Source organism: Euprymna scolopes, chromosome 11, assembly GCF_053919585.1.
Source record: "Euprymna scolopes isolate OS-2025 chromosome 11, ASM5391958v1, whole genome shotgun sequence".
In the NCBI taxonomy this organism is placed as follows: domain Eukaryota; kingdom Metazoa; phylum Mollusca; class Cephalopoda; order Sepiida; family Sepiolidae; genus Euprymna; species Euprymna scolopes.
The window spans coordinates 145,939,406-145,959,672 of NC_136492.1; the positions used below are offsets into that span (position 1 = coordinate 145,939,406).

Here is a 20,267-nt window from a genome sequence, read left to right on the forward strand (position 1 = left end):
GTTTGGCGAGGGGGGACTATAGATTGAAGCTCATTCGAACACTTTCCATGAAAATAACGATACATCAGAGACAAACTCGCAACATCTCTTCTGTGAGATAAAGGTTGCAAGAAAGAGAAAAGGACATCTCCTACGAGGCTACAAAGTCTATTTTGAACTCTATCAAGGCAGGCCAAGTCCTTTCTAGCAGCACCAGATGTGGCAACAGTATTCCATCCTTGGACGTACCTGGCTCTTATATAGATAGAGAATAGCATCAGCAGTGAGATATCTACCGGATCGATAGAAAGATCCCACCATTTTTCCAGCAGCCTTGGCAACAGATTTGATGTACGTGTTCCATTTAAGATCAGGAGTAATGGTCAAGCCAAGAAGTTTGTCAAAACTTGAGGCCTCCTGAAGACGAGAGCCATTCATTTCAATTGATGTCAGATGTGGATCAGAATGTTGATGACGTAAAGAGAGAAGCTTGGTTTTAGATGCATTAAAAGTAACCAGCCATTCTTTACCCCATTGTACTACGTGCTCAAGATCAGAGGAGAGAGAATTGGAGAGAACTTGGTCATTTACTGTCTTAGATGTGCTACCATAAATGGTAGTGTCGTCAGCATAGATGTCTACAAATGATGTAAGGATGTGATTTGGAAGATCATTAATGTAGATCAGGAAAAGAGTTGGGTCCAGGATGGACCCCTGAGGGACACCGGCATTAATACTGTGAGCTTCTGATTTTTGCCCCTCAACTACTACTCTTATGAACCTATCAGAAAGAAATGATTTAATAATTGAGAAGACATTTCCAGCAATACCATAGCTAGAGACCTTATGAAGTAAACCTTTATGCCATACCCTATCAAAGGCCTTAAATATGTCAAGAGCAATTGCCCTAGAAAAGTTGCCTCCGTCGAGAGATTTTCTAATCCTATGAGATATAACTGTAAGCACATCTGCTGTAGATCTAGCAGAACGGAAACCATATTGAGTGTCACTAAGAAGGTTATTTTTGTTGAGATGGTTGATTACTTCTGTATTTAACACAGATTCCAGCAACTTACTCATGACGCACAGGAGACTTATTGGCCTGTACTGAGAGGGGATGAGCGATCACCTCAAGTCTTAAATACAGGGAATACTGATGAAATTTTCGAGGGAGATGGGAAACTATTCTCCTTAAAACAACGTTTAAACAGTTTTGTAAGTATGGGCGCTAGTTCAGGTTGAAGTTTTTTGAGTACTATAATTGGAATACCGTCAGTTTTTTGAGTACTATAATTGGAATACCGTTAAAGGGGCGGTTCATTAGGAATTTGTTCACGTTGGACTTGAAGACATCCAAGTTGTAGTCCGGAAGGAAGCAGGCAGACGGAACAGAGTTCCACAAGCGTGCAGTTCTAAGAAAGAAGCTTCCTTCATGGAATCCACGTCTTTGATCGAGGGTTTTATGAACAAAGAATTCGCTTTAAATTCAAATATTTTATGCCATATTCCAGGGTTAAAATATTACACTAGATATTTTTTTCTGGTTTATTTTTTGGTCTCCCGACAAAAGGGAGAGGGGGGGGAGTCTGTAAATTCACCCTTGTCCGTTTGTCCATTCGTCCGTTTGTCTGTCTGCACTTTTCTCAATAACTATGCTTTGGAATTTTTTGAAATTTTGCACAAACATTAAACATGATATGAGTAAAAATGTAACAGAACGGATTTTGCAGAAAAACTCTGGTTAGCCCCCACCCTGGGGTGCCTTTCGGGTTAAAATGACTAAAATTGACACTTTTGTATTTATTAAAAAAATGATGCCTTGGATTTTTACAAAACTTTCTGAAAAGTTGTAACTAACTGATTTCTATATAATTTTGTTTGTCTATACTTCACGATAACTCTTGCGTGTGCCCCAGGGGCTCTTTTAGGGCTAATAAAACCACTCCATTTTTGGGATTATTTTACCATATTTGTCCAAACTTTTCTGTGTATGTATATTTAGCAGGTTCGCATGGTGCTGAACTCAAATTTAAATATGTTTTTTGGGGCTAAATGGAAGGGGAAACAAATGATGGACTTAGTCATTTCTTTTTTTTTTGCTTGGTGCAGAACTCAAATTTACATATGTTACGGTCTAAAACTGCACCGTTTGTTCATTTTCATCAGGATTTGACGTCCCCTGGGGACTTTTGGGGTTAAACGAGGGGGGGCAAATATTGAACTTAGTCATTTTTTCATGCCTCATTCACTGTGCACTCACGGGGACCATGCATGCTTCACTTGTTTTTATTTATTTTGCTGTTGCGTCCCAGATATTTCATAACCAATATCGATCATTATAATAAATCTGAAGGATTGTTTTATCATTATTTTCAATTTTACCTTATTGCCTAAAACTTGCAGTTAAACGACTTTCAGCTTTTCCTGTCTGTTGCCATTTCGCTTTGATTGGAAACAGACAAAAAAAAAAAAAATGGCAACCATTCACAAAACGTCTAACCGCATCCATAAGACAAGAAAACGTGATATAAAAAAGTAAAATAATAATTATCATTATTACTGTTGTTGAACCTGTTTATTTGTTTTAATTATTTTGTTACGATTTAAAGCGAAAGAAAACTTTATTTTATTTGAACACGCAGAAAACAGTTAAACTATTTATCAACGATAAATTAAGGCACAAATATACAACTTTTCCTGCCCATTCTCTGTTGTGATATTTCACAACTCATGTCACGACAAATGGCTAAAAATCCATGTAATATAATTTTTTTAAACTTTAGAGGAATATAAAAAAAAACTCTATGAATCAAACGTAAAAAATCTTCCCTTAAATTAAAAGAAAAATATTTTAAAAATGTTAATGCTTTTCTATTGTTTATTTCATTAGAGAATGTTTTTTAGTAAATGCTTTTAATAGTAATGTTTGTTTTTATAATAAATGTTTGTTTTTAATAGTAAATGTTTGTTTTTAATAGTAAATGTTTGTTTTTTATAGTAAATGTTTGTTTTTAATATTAAATGATTGTTTTTTATAGTAAATGTTTGTTTTTAATAGTAAATGTTTGTTTTTATTAGTAAATGTTTGTTTTTATACTAAATGTTTGTCTTTAATATTAAATGTTCGTTTTCAACAATAAATGTTTGTTTTATAGTAAATGTTTGTTTCTAATGGTAAGTATTTGTTTTTATATTAAATGCGTGTTTTTAATAGTAAATGTTTGTTTTTATTAGTAAATATTTCTTTTTATTAGTAAATGTTTGTTTTTATTAGTAAATGTTTGTTTTTAATAGTAAATGTTTCTTTTTATTAGTAAATGTTTCTTTTTATTAGTAAATGTTTGTTTTTAATAATAAATGTTTGTTTTTATTTGTAAATATTTGCTTTTATTAGTAAACATTTGTTTTTATTAGTAAATGTTCACCACGAAAAAAATTAATAGTAAAATTCTGTATTGACAGATATTTCAGCGAGTATGCAAAAAATACAACTCCGCTTAATGGCATCAGTTAACAGGTAAATTGAAATTCGCTTAACTTTTGGAACACGACCATATTCCCATAAATTCCGATCTAAATCTATAACAGTACCACTCCCCAATTTTTGAAGGAAACGCTTCAATTTCACTATTGAGCAACTCTGTTATTATATTATTGATATTAATGTCCTGGTTACACACACAATACAAGTTCATTCAATAATACCGCATGGATGAATACGTAATTCTGCAAGGAATTGTTTCCGCCATAAAGTATTCTGGGATAGGTTGTTGCCAAGTCACTTAGAAAGGCCATGCGAAAAGTTTTGAAGATATGGAAAATATGGCAAGAAATCCGCCGTTCTAAAAATTGCACACTAAAAAAATGAAATGCTGTAAATGAATTTCTGTGATTCTAGATTGTTCAAGAAGAAATATAGAGTCGTTCGGGTGTGTAAACTTGTACAGCATCAATCTTAATTAAATACACAAAATATAAAGGAATATGAATAGCAGATATAAAAAATAAAAAGTATTTATACGTATTCACATATACAAAATCTCTGTCTCTCATATATATATATATATCTCCTCTGATCTCGAGCGCGTGGTTCAGTGGGGGAAGATGTGGCTAGTTACCTTTAATGCATCCAAAACCAAACTCCTATCCTTACATCATCAACGCTCTGATCCCCAGCTGGCATCAATTGTGATGGATGGCTCTCATCTGGGTGAGGCCCCGTGTTTTGACAAGCTTCTGGGCTTGACCTTTACTCCTGATTTGAAATGGAATACGTACATCAAGTCTGTTGCCAAGGTCGCAGGAAAGATGGTGGGATCCTTCTACCGCTCCAGAAGATATCTCACTACTGATGCAATTCTCTATCTCTATAAAAGCCAAGTACGGCCAAGGATGGAATACTGTTGCCATATCTGGGCAGGAGCTGCCAAAAACAGCCTATCATGCCTTGACAGAGTACAAAATAGACTTCGTGGTTTAGTGGGGGATGCCCTTTTCTCTACCCTGCAACCCCTCTCCCACAGAAGAGACGTTGCGAGCCTATCCTTGTTTTATCGTTATTTTCATGGCAGGTGCTCGTCTGAACTCCAATCCTTGGTCCCCCCTCGCCAATCTTTCACGAAAAACACCCGTCTAGCTGAATCCACTGTGAAAAATTTCCCCCACTCTATATCTGTGCCTAAATCAAAACGCGGATTTCATGAACAAAGCTTCTTTCTTAGAACTGCACGCCTGTGGAACTCTGTTCCGTCTGCCTGCTTCCCTCCGGACTACAACTTGGATGTCTTCAAGTCTAATGTTAACAAATTCCTAATGAACTGCCCCCCTAATTAAACACTTCATAAAATCTCCTCACTAACGTGATGTACTCACAATAACCCTTATCCCTGAGTGGCTTCCGGGCCTTGATAAGTGGTGATCACTGTGTAAAAAAAAAAAAAAAATATATATATATAAATATATATATATATATATATATATTTATTTTTATATATATATATATATATATATATATGGAGAGATGAAAAGAGAACAAACCAAGTTATATTCCCAACATTTCGGCTTTATTTCGAGACATCCTTGGGATGATTAAATTTTAAAAAATAAAATACTCGTACAATCTTTGAAGAAAATATCCTTGTTGTGGGCCTTTTGAGAGCAAAAAAAAAATCGTTGGCATTCAAAAAATGCATAGCACTGTGAGTGAGATTATATTTAAAACTACTGTTTTTTACGATTAAACTACTGTCAATTTTTGGCCTACAGATTTGAAACTTGATATATTGGCTATGGAATAAATTTCATTTGTTTTTAGCCCGAGAAATTATCCGCTGAGGGGTCAAAATTGAAAAATTGGAACTTAGCAGGCATAAGTCTAATGTGTATCCTTTGCGCATGTGCAAATATGCTTTTGACTCGGTTAATTTGTAACATTTTGTTATTCATGTAGCCCTAGCTCAGATAGTAACATAGTAACAAATAACACTGGAGAGCGATATATTTTGGTTTCGATTCTAGCTGAGTGCATTCAAGTCATATTTTTTAAACTCTTAAAATCACTTCTATATATTATATATATATTGGGTACAATGTATCTATGATAATAAATGCGAAATCTGCATGAATGGAAATATCATATTTAAGCGTATTTTACCGCCGGACAATGCCGTGAAGTCAGCTAGTTAATACATAATTTGTGAAAAAAATAGGAAAATGTTGTGATAAAACGTGTATGGTAATAAAACATTTTTTTAATTAAATATGGATGCAGTGAATGTGAGATGTAGATGTGACTATAGTGAGACATAAGTGTTCCTGGCTATATTAGAACGTATGTGTGACATCTAGAAAGGAAGAGTTACATTAGCCCGGGAAAGGAGCACGTGATGATGATGATGATGATGATCATCATCATCATCATCATCATCATCTCAACTTTGTATTCATGCAGAGACATGTTTGGCTTAGTTTAAATCAAACATATTTTGTATTCATCGAGTCTATCGATAAGGTTGCATGAAACCTTGTGTTTACTGACCATTTAAGAACATTTTTTATTTGGACATCATATGGCATATTTTCAATGTCACACCAGTTCCCATCAGCTCATCGAAGTTGAGCCTGGTCGGTGCTAAAATGGATGACTATTGGGAATTCCAGGTGCTATAAGTGTTCTCCGATTATCTTGGTATTGTTTTCAGTTAGTCTTTGGCCTCTCCTCGAAGCTGCCCTCACAGGGGTGTCCATTGTCTCTTGAGACTGAACGGAGGCATCACTATATGCACATTACAGGGTGAATAGCAGAGTAATAGTAAGGCAAAGGGAGTATTTGATTTAAAAATGAAGGAACGGATTGTTCAAGAGAGTTTTAGAAGTATTTGACTTATTTATTTTATTTTGTATTGATAGGTCACCACTTTCTAAGGTTTAATGGTCACTCAGATAACGATTAAAAAGATCGTCGGTTTGACGATGACTGCGCCCACAGGAGAACAGAATACTATTGGTGAAATGGGTAGAAAGCTACTTAAGAAGAATTAATTATCCAAGAAGGCGGCTCAATAATAATTTGTTTACATTAGACTTGAAGACGATCCTTGCTGTTCTCGGTTGGAAAGCAGGTTCGTAGTATCTCCTTCCACAAATGATATATTTTAGGAAAGACACGTTTTCAAATAAGTTCAGTTTCTATTTTAGTAAAAACAGAGTGTGAGAGAAAGAGAGGATAAAGAAAGTTATTTGTTGTCTTGAATGTTTTATAGGATAGTACAATAGATTGAATGTTTTATAGGATAGTACAATAGATTGAATGTTTTATAGGATAGTACAATAGATTGAATGTTTTATAGGATAGTACAATAGATTGAATGTTTAATAGGATAGTACAATAGATTGGATGATTTATAGGATATTACAATAGATTGAATAATTTATAAGATAGTACAATGGATTGAACGTTTTATAGGATAGTACAATAGATTGGATGTTTTATAGGATAGTACAATAGATTGAATGTTTTATAGGATAGTACAATAATTGAATGTTTTATAGGATAGTACAATAGATTGGATGATTTATAGGATAGTACAATAGATTGAATGATTTATAAGATAGTACAATAGATTGAATGTTTTATAGGATAGTACAATAGATTGAATGTTTTAGAGGATAGTAGAATAGATTGGATGTTTTATAGGATAATAGAATAGATTAAATGTTTTATAGGATAGTACCCTAGATTAGATGTTTTACAGGATAGTGCAATAGATTGGATGTTTTACATGATAGTACAATAGATTGAATGTTTTATAGGATAGTACAATAGATTGAATGATTTATAAGATAGTACAATAGATTGAATGATTTATAGGATAGTACAATAGATTGAATCTTTTATAGGATAGTACAATAGATTGAATGTTTTTTAGGATAGTACAATAGATTGAATGTTTTATGAGATAGTACAATAGATTGAATGTTTTATAGGATGGTACAATAGATTAAATCTTTTATAGGATAGTACAATAGATTGAATGTTTTATAGGATAGTACAATAGATTGAATGTTTTATAGGATACTACAACAGATTGAATGTTTTATAGGATAGTACAATAGATTGAATGTTTTACATGATAGTACAATAGATTGGATGTTTTATAGGATAGTACAATAGATTGAATGATTTATAAGATAGTACAATAGATTGAATGATTTATAAGATAGTACAATAGATTGAATGTTTTATAGGATAGTACAATAGATTGAATCTTTTATAGGATAGTACAATAGATTGAATGTTTTTTAGGATAGTACAATAGATTGAATGTTTTATGAGATAGTACAATAGATTGAATGTTTTATAGGATGGTACAATAGATTAAATCTTTTATAGGATAGTACAATAGATTGAATGTTTTATAGGATAGTACAATAGATTGAATGTTTTATAGGATACTACAACAGATTGAATGTTTTATAGGATAGTACAATAGATTTAATGTTTTATAGTATAGTACAATAGATTGAATGTTTTATAGAATAGTACAATAGATTGAATGTTTTATAGGATAGTAGAATAGATTGAATGTTTTATAGGATAGTACAATAGATTGAATGTTTTATAGGATAGTAGAATAGATTGTATGTTTTATAGGATAGTACAATAGATTGCATCTTTTATTGGATAGTACAATAGATTGAATGTTTTATAGGATAGTACAATAGATTGAATGTTTCATAGGATAGTACAATAGATCGAATGATTTATAGGATAACACAATGGATCGAATGTTTTATAGGATAGTACAATAAATTGAATGTTTTATAGGATAGTACAATAGATTGAATGTTTTATAAGATAGTACAATAGATTGAATGTTTTATAGGATAGTACAATAGATTGAATGTTTTATAGGATAGTACAATAGATTGGATGATTTATAGGATAGTACAATAGATTGAATGTATTATAAGATAGTACAATAGATTGAATGTTTTATAGGATAGTACAATAGATTGAACGTTTTATAGCATAGTACAATAGATTGAATGTTTTATAGGATAGTTCTATAGATTGAAGGTATTATAGGAAACTACAATAGATTGTATGTTTTATAGGATTGTACAATAGAGTGAATGATTTATAGGATAGTACAATAGATTGAATGTTTTATAAGATAGTACAATAGATTGAATGTTTTATAGGATAGTACAATAGATTGAATGTTTTATAGGATAGTACAATAGATTGGATGATTTATAGGATAGTACAATAGATTGAATGTATTATAAGATAGTACAATAGATTGAATGTTTTATAGGATAGTACAATAGATTGAACGTTTTATAGCATAGTACAATAGATTGTATGTTTTATAGGATAGTAAAATAGATTGAATGATTTATAAGATAGTACAATAGATTGAATGTTTCATAGGATAGTACAATAGATTGATTGTTTTATAGGATAATACAATAGATTAAATGTTTTATAGGATAGTACAATAGATTGAATCTTTTATAGGATAGTACAATAGATTGAATGTTTTATAGGATAGTACAATAGATTGAATGTTTTATAGGATAGTACAATAGATTGAATGTTTTATAGGATAGTACAATAGATTGAATGTTTTATAGGATAGTACAATAGATTGAATGTTTTTTAAATAGTACAATAGATTGAATGTTTTATAGGGTAGTACAATAGATTGAATGTTTTATAGGATAGTACAATACATTGAATGTTTTATAGAATAGTACAATAGATTGAATGTTTTATAGGATAGTACAATAGATTGAATGTTTTATAGGATAGTAGATTGGATCCCAGTTAAACATCCACCATGAACATAACTACACTGTAGACAGATGCTAGCAACATCTCGTCTTTATGAAAGAGGCTGTAGGGATGAGAAGAAATCACCCCCGGTAAATTGCGAAGTCTATTTTGTACTTCGTCAAGACAAGAAATATTGCTTCAAAGGGCACATTACCATATATGACAGCAGTTTACTTGGTCGACCTCTTTTTTTTTCATAGTTCAATAATTTTTTCATAGCTCAATAAATTTTTCATAGTTCAGTAAATTGTTAATAGTTCAATAAATGTATTTATTTCTTAGTTCAATAAATGTACGTTGGTTTTCTTTAATCTTAAAGGGTTAAAAAGAGGAACATCAGTTGTAACGAATTTCGATTATTCATTAGAAATAAAGGATGCGAATTATTGCTTTTGTTTCTTCTTACAAAATAAATGGTGTAAAGTCCAAATAAATTTTCTGCCTGAAGCAAGAAAGAATTTGTTAAATGTGTGGCTCAACAGAAATGCAAATGAATTATATTGGCTTTTTATTGGTGAAACAACCAGAAAATTAAAGACTTCTTTGTAAAGTAGCATTTTTCCTGCAATACTAACATTCCATTTTGTGGTTTTATTTTCTGGTTCTTGAAACTCGTCATTCAAAAGTAGACGCAGTATCTTTATAAGCTTTATTATCTTTATAATCTTTATGAGCTTTATGAGCTTTATGATTTCATCAGCAAAACTTACGCTTTACTTGTTTAGACTGCAAATGCTTGTCTATAATACGATTTCTAAGAAAAAAATATTCTTTAAAATAGTTTGAAGTCACCACTAGTTAACTCCCCTTTAAAAAGCTCTCCAGAAATAGAGTTTACAATCAGCCTTTTCACCGCTGTATTCTAATTAATCTCCTAAAATTGGTTCTATTTAAAAAATAAAAAAAATACTTGATCAATTTCTGTGATTTTTAGAATATGATATTTTCTTGTTTTCACGAATACGTACATCATAACAATTTTTCATGGGGGTGGGGAGAGTTCTGTTGAGTTCTGTTGAGTTCTGCCCCATGTTTGATTGGTTTCAAAATAGGAAATGTGTTGCCGCAAAAATGAAGAATTCAAACAAGTAAGATTTTTCATTCTTTTACACAATAATTATATTATAATTTAAGCAAATCTTAACATTTTTTTTCGGTGCTGGTTGTACTTACTTTTTTCTGTCCTCAATAAATGAAGGAGAAATCCTTGTAAGCCGAGGCATTTTGTTATTGTTGTATTAATCCAAATTGCCTCCTTTGTGTAAGCTGGATTTTCTTAACATTAAAAACTGACCTTGTGTCTAACTCTGTTGGGAAACAGTAAAAAAAGGAATAAACATTCCATCACACTTTTTTAAATAGTTTTTTCTTTAATAGTTTTTTCTTTTTACTGTGAATTCTGTCAATTGTGAGTTTTGATACGAGTAAAAGATCTTTTCTACTTTTGTGTTGAGTATAGCTTTCTTTAAATAAACGAATTTTAGAACTTTAAAAACGTACTTTTTGTTGTTCTTACTAAAAATACAATTATTTGCTAGAATAGTGATGCTGTTTAGCTTTCTGTCTAAAACACCATGAAACTTGAATTTTAGATAAAAATTACTTTCAAAACGACAGTTTAAAGATCTCAAAATTGCTTCACAATTTAATAAGCAAAAGAAAGCCGTAAAAAAATGTAGCACTACTATTTAAAGGTGTTGGGATTATGTTAATAAAAAGGTTATGCAAAGATAGATTTAGATTGTATATGTCAAAACGTCAATCATTATGGTTCCCGTAAGCCCTTGCACGCAAGATAGATTAGGCTACTAATGAATATTTTTTAAATGTCAAACTGATTTGACTCTCTTTTTTTTTTTTGCTTGACTTAAAAGGCAAGTTGATATTATATGCTGTTTGCAAATCCTTAAATATGTATAAAAAATCCTTAAATATGCATAAAAAATCCTTAAATATGTATATAAAAAACTTTCAATATTATAAGGAAGATTTGTTTCATGATTTATTTAAACGAACGATTCTTAAAACGGTTTCCGTGTCTGCTGAAACGTGGAGACGTTTTCTATTTTCCTACTGTTTTACTGTTCAGCAAAACCTTCAATTTCATCTTACACTGTTTCGATACTGAAAGATTGTGTTGAAAAAAAATAAGTCGAAGAGCAATACTCCAAATCAAGCAGGCAACTGTGACGAGCATGCGCAAAAGTGCACAAAAAGTATGAGTTGTACGTGCCTGCGTCGGGGAGCGAACCTGGGACCGTTAGATTACAAAGAAAAACGTTTGTGAGCGATACTTGCATTACCGCGACAATTGGGTTCGCCCGAAGGCTATAAAAAGTCAAGCTGAAACAAAGATTGTGAGTCGTTTCTTTTTTTTTTGGTCGGTCGACGGTTGAAAAGAACTTGCTTGTGAAGAGTGCGACGTTTGTGAGAAGACAAAAGTCGAAAGAACTGATTCGTTCAACTTTAAAAATAATTTCTGGTGTGTATATCGCTTAACACAAATTACCCAGCTTTCTCCTCCCTCGTGCTGTGATCTCGGCTGCAAAAAAGAAATATTCTTTAAACGCCTCACCCAACAGGGTCTGATAACAAGTATCAAAATGTTTGCAGGAGCAAACTTCAAATGGTTGGTCCCCTTGTCTGATCGCCACGATAACAAAATCTCGATGCAGAACATGATGATAGAATATGTTTTATAGGTTTTTAAACTACTTCCTACCCCCTTTGACCATAAGTACCATTTGCTCTGCTTCACTCATGTTGGTTCGTTCATCCCCCGATGGTTGAGCTCACCCAGCAGGAGCAACGCCTGCTAGCATATATATATATATATATATATATATATATATATATATATATATGCGCTTTTTTCACAGGAACTCTGCCTTTTGGATGATTTTGGACCATTTGGAATTTACCCATTGGATTGAAATTTTAAATTCGACCGTTTTGGATTTTACCATTTTTGGATTTTTACCCTTCACCGGACTATCCATTCATGTGAAATCTTTTTATTATTTTTCTTTTGCCTCCTGTTCCCCTTACCTCACCCTTTTTTTTAACCAAGTAAGATCTTTGACTTACTTGTAGTTTCATTAAATACTTTTATATGCAAAATCCGATCCTGCATTTTGCTAATTCCTGCCCTCTGATGAGAAGGAGAGTATTTCTTCGAAACTCCGCGGATTAAGGACTATCCACTTATCTTGTGCTTCCTTTTTTAAAATTAAATATGTTTTTAACTCTTTTTCAAGATGTCTTTTAACATGTTTTATTAATCATTTGTTCATATATATATATATATATATATATATATATATATATATATAAGTTCAGATTTGTTGTTGGCATGTTTTCTGCGATATTAACAACTTCGAAACACTGTTATTTTTTCTATTTTTTCCGTTACCTTTCTGCTTTGCATATTTGTGCTCTTTCCAAACATTAATCATGTGCGATTGCAGAATCTCTGGATTGCGATTTAACTCCCTTATTTCTTTCTGCGAGCTGGCAGACCTCAAAACGTCAAATCCCAAACTCTGTAGGAATTATTTTATGTCAAGATGGGAATTTTAACTAACATGTTCGATGCTGTCTGTTGAAGGCAAGAAATGAAACAATCACAAAACAACAAACCCTACCTGTAAAATTCAAGACAAACTTTATTGGTACACAGGATATTATTGCAAAATAGTGCATTCATCTTGCGTCCAACTTGGTGGAGCTGATAATTTGCTTCAATGAAGTTGTAGTTTTAATCCTTTTGCAATCCGCATGCTGTCATAGTCTGTTGCAGGGAAGGATGAATTTAGCAGTGTTCCATTGGACCTCATGGCCCTAAAAAATTGATAACAATGCAAACAGACTGAATACCGAACATGAAAAGTTCACAATGATAAGAAAGGTCCGTAATGCGGTTGTAGACATTCTGTCTTATAATTCGTAGGCTTTTACAAATATGTTCTATACTTCATCCACGGCTGAGATCTTAGAAGACATAATAAAAAATGAGTCCTTCCTCTTTTGCTGATCTGGAACGAACTGAGAAACTGAAAAGGAAATAGAAATTGGCGCCAAAGGCACGTGACATGTCTAGTTAGGTTCGACCAATCAAATCCCTCGAGACAATGGCAGTTAGGGCTTGTATTATGACTGAAAAATTTCTTACAAACTGTGCAAGAATTGAAGAAAAACATCAGGAACGAAATAAGGGGGTTAAATCGCAATCCAGAGAATTTGCAATCTGTCTTGAATAATGTTTTGGAAAGAGCACAAATATGCGAAGCTAAAAATGGGCAACATTTAAAAGATATTATTTTTCATAAATAAAGATTGTTTGAATTTTACATTTATTTTTAAATTTCCAAATATCTTAGTCAGATTGTGTTAAAATTACAGAAAAATATCATCAAAAATATAGAATCAATTTAAATTCAAAACCGTTCAGTGAGTTTTAAGACACCCTTTATATATATATATATATATATATACATATATATATATACATATATATATATATATATACAATTAAACGCATATGCATATTTACATGAATTTAATTTCAAAACACTTCACTTACTTTTTAGATACCCTGTATATATAGGCAAACATCTACCACTGAAAAATGTCTATATTTAAACCTATTTTGGGATATGAAATTTGTTTATACATAAAATTTATGGACAAACTAAAAATACTGAATTTTAATAATTTAGATTTGTGTATCATGCAAATAGAAATTTGTATGAAGTATTTACTGATTTGATTTATTTTTCTGATTGATCCAGTCTTAAGTTTTTTTATATTTGCTATTTCTGTGCATAACTGTTTGTGTAAATTATTTTGTTTTTGCAAATTTGACCACCAATGCACGCGCATCGAAATCCGATTGATGCCATCAAATTAGATTCAAACTCCCTCGTAATATTTTTCGATGTGAAGATTTCTACTTTAGAGTAAAAAAGAGATGCCCTGGACATCATTAGGGTATCACCAGGCTTCTACTCGTCACAACTATAATGTGTCTATAAGACTTTTGTCTGTTTGCTTGTCTGTCACTCTTCGTCTTGAACTATTATCTCCATTTCAAAGTGCACAAATTGAATAGTTTTACTTTATTTTAGATACATAAAAACCTCTCTATAAGTTAGTCTGTCTCGTTTTAAATTGAAATAACATATTTTATCAGCCCGTCAAACTCTAGTTTGAAATAATATTTTATTAATCTGTCATGCTTGAATTGTAAATAGTATTTTTTGTTAGTCTGCCATACTTAAGTTTAAAATATTATTTTAAAATGTCTGTCATACTTGAATTTTAAAAAGCATTTTTGTCAGTTTGTCAAAATTAAGTTTGAAAATTGCCATGCTTAAGTTTGAAATATCATTTTTTTTTGTCTGTCATGCTTAAATTTGAAATATCATTTTATCGGTCTGTCATGCTTAAGTTTGAAATATCGTTTTTGTCCGTCTGTTATGCTTGTGCTTTAAATAGAATTCGTGTTAATTTGTCATGCTTAAGTTTGAAGAGAGAAATAGATTGTAAAGTTGCTGTACTTTGTCAAGACAAGAATGCGTGCTCTGAGCATTACCTCCCCAGATATGCCAGCAGTTCTCTATCTTAAGACATATCTGTCTTTTATACTGGTAGAGGATTTCATTAAGAGCGAGGCACTTTCTGGAGCAATAGAATAATCCGATCTTTTTTTTTCAGCAAACTTAACAGTATATTTCATGTAAGCATTCCATTTTAGATTTAGGAGGTGACAGTGGTGAAGTGGTTAATGACCCGAACTGACGATTTGAGGGTGCTAATTTCGAATCAACTGCTCATTTCTTAGAAAACCTTTCACTTAGGTGGTTCAAAACCTTTGTGTGATTCCTCCTGGAAGTAATTTTCTAGAAAAAATTCTGACAAGATATTAAGGAAGCCAATGCAGACAATAGAATGATTTGATTCATAAATGAATTTAAAGTCGTGTGAATAACTCCTAGAAGCTGGAGTTTGAAATATTATTTTTTCTTGATCCATAACTTTTCATTGGTCCATAACTTTTCATTGGTCCATAACTTTTCATTGGTCCATAACTTTTCATTAGTCCATAACTTTTGATTGATCCATATCTTTTCATTAGTCCATAACTTTTCATGAGTCCATAACTTTTCATTAGTCCATAACTTTTCATTAGTCCATAAATTTTCATTAGTCCATAACTTTTCATTGATCCATAACTTTTTATTGATCTATGAATTTTCATTGATCCATAACTTTTTATTGATCTATGAATTTTCATTGATCCATAACTTTTCATTGGTCCATAACTTTTCATTGATCCATAACTTTTCATTGATCCATAACTTTTCATTGATCCATAACTTTTCATTGATCCATAACTTTTCATTAGTCCATAACTTTTCATTAGTCCATAACTTTTCATTAGTCCATAACTTTTCATTAGTCCATAACTTTTCATTAGTCCATAACTTTTCATTAATCCATAACTTTTCATTAGTCCATAACTTTTCATTAGTCCATAACTTTTCATTATTCCATAACTTTTCATTAGTCCATAACTTTTCATTAGTCCATAACTTTTCATTAGTCCATAACTTTTCATTAGTCCATAACTTTTCATTAGTCCATAACTTTTCATTAATCCATAACTTTTCATTGGTCCATAAATTTTTATTAGTCCATAACTTTTCATTGATCCATAACTTTTTATTGATCTATGAATTTTCATTGATCCATAACTTTTTATTGATCTATGAATTTTCATTGATCCATAACTTTTCATTGGTCCATAACTTTTCATTGATCCATAACTTTTCATTGATCCATAACTTTTCATTGATCCATAACTTTTCATTGATCCATAACTTTTCATTGATCCATAACTTTTCATTAGTCCATAACTTTTCATTATTCCATAACTTTTCATTAGTCCATAACTTTTCATTAGTCCATAACTTTTCATTGATCCATAACTTTTCATTGATCCATAACTTTTCATTAGTCCATAACTTTTCATTAGTCCATAACTTTTCATTAGTCAATAACTTTTCATTAGTCCATAACTTTTCATTAGTCCATAACTTTTCATTAGTCCATAACTTTTCATTAGTCCATAACTTTTCATTAGTCCATAACTTTTCATTGATCCATAACTTTTCATTAGTCCATAACTTTTCATTCGTCCATAACTTTTCATTAGTCCATAACTTTTCATTAGTCCATAACTTTTCATTAGTCCATAACTTTTCATTAGTCCATAACTTTTCATTAGTCCATAACTTTTCATTAATCCATAACTTTTCATTAATCCATAACTTTTCATTAATCCATAACTTTTCATTAATCCATAACTTTTCATTAATCCATAACTTTTCATTAATCCATAACTTTTCATTAGTCCATAACTTTTCATCGAAAACATCCGTGCTATAAAAGAGTTTTGCACTTCATCCGATTCAATTGTCTGCACATTGAAATTACAATTCACTAAGTAGGTTTATCAAAACTACTGAAAGTTCACGCTCATACCACCATAGCAGTTTTGCTTGCTCCTGCTAAACACATAATTCCAACATGCTTGAGCCAGTCAGCTTTTCTTGGAGCTTGCTTGCCAGATCACACTTCTCCAAATATTTCTTGACACTGGTTGCAGAACACACATGCTCATTCACAAAAATGTCATCAGTATAAGAAGACGTGGCCGTGTTTACGATCTCATCCTGGTTTAGAATAGCATTAACAAACCCCCACATTATTAAAAGGGCGATATTCAACCCAAATCCTAGGTGGGTAAGTGTTGTGTAGGAACTAGCCTATGTTACCTACTAATAGACTTTTCCAATCAATAAATACCGAAAGACTAAGTTGTAAGGTGTCAGTCGATATCCGGTGGACAAGCCTAGGTCGTTCTTCAGTTACGATGAACAACCAACCTATTTTATGCTTTGCAAAACCTGCTGTTACTTTATTATGGGGTTCTGTTCTTTCTTGCAAACCATAACAGGGTTATAACAGTGGTGCCACCGGATTTTAAACTCGTTGAGGTCACTCGAATTTAAAATACCTCCATTATTCAAAAGAACTCCCGACAGAAAGCTGAAGTAAACCACGTAAGTGTTCAGAAAACACTGATAAAAGAAGGAAAAACAGGAACACACCAAAAGCACCAAAAGTGCATGGACATAAAAGTTTAAATTGCAAACTCCTGGAAAGTAAGAATATTTCCATATTGTTTTTCTAAACTTTGTTTGGTATTTGTCGCAACATCTTGGCACAACCGTGAATACAAAAAAAAAAATACGAATTATTTGAATTCTTCGCTCATATCATTAAATGAGTGTCAGCGAACTTTTTCTTTGTTAATTTAAAAAAAGTTTTCGAGTCTTTTTTCCTTCAGTCAACATTTTTGTACATTGGCTTTGAAGGAGCATTGAATATTCCTCTCTTCTATGAGAAAAAAAATTCGCTTGGAATTTTAAAACTATGGTGCCTATTCATTTGTAAAGTTATTGAAGACAACAAATTACTGTCCCCTTTTTCTCCAGTTGTTCTAAAAACACTAAACCTTTGTTAATCTGAACGCGGTTTTCCTAATTTTTGTGAATTCAGTATTTTACCCGTCATGCAAAAATGGACGCCTTACAAAGTACATTGGAACAATTGTTAAAACTGCAAATTGAACAAGAACAACATAAACAACAATTATTTAAACACCGGAGACGCTCAAGAGAAAGACAACAATTATTTGAACACCAGAAACGATCAGATGAAAGATAACAATTATTTGAACACTAAAAACGATCAGATGAAAGACAAACTCTATTTGAACACCGGAAACGATCAGATGAAAGACACAAATTATTTGAACACTAGAAACGATTAGATAAAAGACAACAATTATTTGACCACCAGAAATGATCTGATGTAAGATAACAATGATTTGAATACCAGAAACGATCAGATGAAAGACAACCACAATTTGAAAACCAGATACGATCAGATGAAACACAACAATTATTTGAACACTAGAAAAGATCAGATGAAAGACAACAATTATTTGAACACCAGAAACGATCAGATAAAAGACAACAATTATTTGAACACTAGAAACGATCAGATGAAAGACACACATTATTTGAACACAAGAAACGATCAGATAAAAGAAACAATTATTTGAACACTATAAACGATCAAATGAAAGACAGGAATTATTTGAACACTAGAAACGATCAGATAAAAGAAACAATTATTGTAACACTAGAAACGATCAGATGAAAGACAACAATTATTTGAACATTAGAAACGATCAGATAAAAGACAACAACTATTTGAACACTAGAAACGATCAGATGAAAGACAACAATAATTGGAACACTAGAAACGATCAGATGAAAGACAGCAATTATTTGAACACTAGAAAAGATCAGATGAAAGACAATTATTTGAACATTAGAAACGATCAGATGAAAGACAACAATTATTTGAACACTAGAAACGATCAGATAAAAGACAACAATTATTTGAATACTAGAAACGATCAGATCAAAGACAACAATGATTTTAACCCCAGAAACGATCAGATGAAAGACATCACTTATTTGAACACCAGAAACGATCAGATGAAAGACATCACTTATTTGATCACCAGAAACGATCAGATGAAAGACAACAATTGTTTGGATACTAGAAACTATGAGATGAAAGGCAAACATTATTTCAACACGAGAAACGATCAGAGGAAAGACGACAACGATTTGAACATTAGAAACGATCAGATAAAATACACGAATTATTTGAAGACTTGAAAAGATCAGATGAAAGACAAAAATTATTTGAACACCAGAAACGATCAGATGAAAGACAGCAATTATTTGAACACTAGAAAGATCAGATGAAAGACAACAATTATTTGAACACCAGAAACGATAAGATGAAAGACAAAAATGATTTCAACACCAGAAACGATCAGATGAAAGACAGCAATTATTTGAACACTAGAAACGATAAGATGAAAGACAACAATTATTTGAACACCAGAAACGATAAGATGAAAGACAACAATTATTTGAACACTAGAAAAGATCAGATGAAAGACAACACCAGAAACGATAAGATGAAAGACAAAAATTATTTAAACACCAGAAACGATAAGATGAAAGACAACACCAGAAACGATAGGATGAAAGACAAAAATTATTTGAACACCAGAAACGATAAGATGAAAGACAACAATTATTTGAACACCAGAAACGATAAGATGAAAGACAAAAATGATTTCAACACCAGAAACGATCAGATGAAACACAACAATTATTTGAACACCAGAAACGATCAGATGAAAGACAGCAATTATTTGAACACTAGAAACGATCAGATGAAAGACAACAATTATTTGAACACCAGAAAAGATCAGATGAAAGACAACAATTATTTGAACACCAGAAACGATCAGATGAAAGACAGCAATTATTTGAACACCAGAAACGATCAGATGAAAGACAAAAATTATTTGAACACCAGAAACGATCAGATGAAAGACAACAATTATTTGAACACCAGAAACGATCAGATGAAAGACAACAATTATTTGAACACCAGAAACGATCAGATGAAACACAACAATTATTTGAACACCAGAAACGATAAGATGAAAGACAACAATTATTTGAACACCAGAAACGATCACATGAAAGACAGCAATTATTTGAACACTAGAAACGATCAGATGAAAGACAACAATTATTTGAACACCAGAAAAGATCAGATGAAAGACAACAATTATTAGCAAAACACCAGAAATGATAAGATGAAAGACATCACTTATTTGAACATTAGAAAAAATCAGATGAAAGACAACAATTATTTGAACATTAGAAAAGATCAGATGAATGACAACAATTATTTGAACACCAGAAACGATCAGATGAAAGAC

The 20,267-nt window shown here is 31.8% G+C and overlaps 1 protein-coding gene across 1 annotated transcript in view; it reads right to left on the minus strand.

The window, feature by feature from the left end:
- The window catches only part of LOC145288219 (uncharacterized), a 78,655-nt gene extending 68,113 nt beyond the window's left edge, over positions 1 to 10,542 (minus strand). Inside the window, exon 1 of the mRNA XM_080136262.1 lies at positions 10,493 to 10,542. Coding sequence (XP_079992388.1) covers positions 10,493 to 10,542 — 50 coding nt within the window. The remainder of the gene's footprint in view (positions 1 to 10,492) is intronic.
- Between the last annotated feature and the right edge of the window lie 9,725 nt (positions 10,543 to 20,267).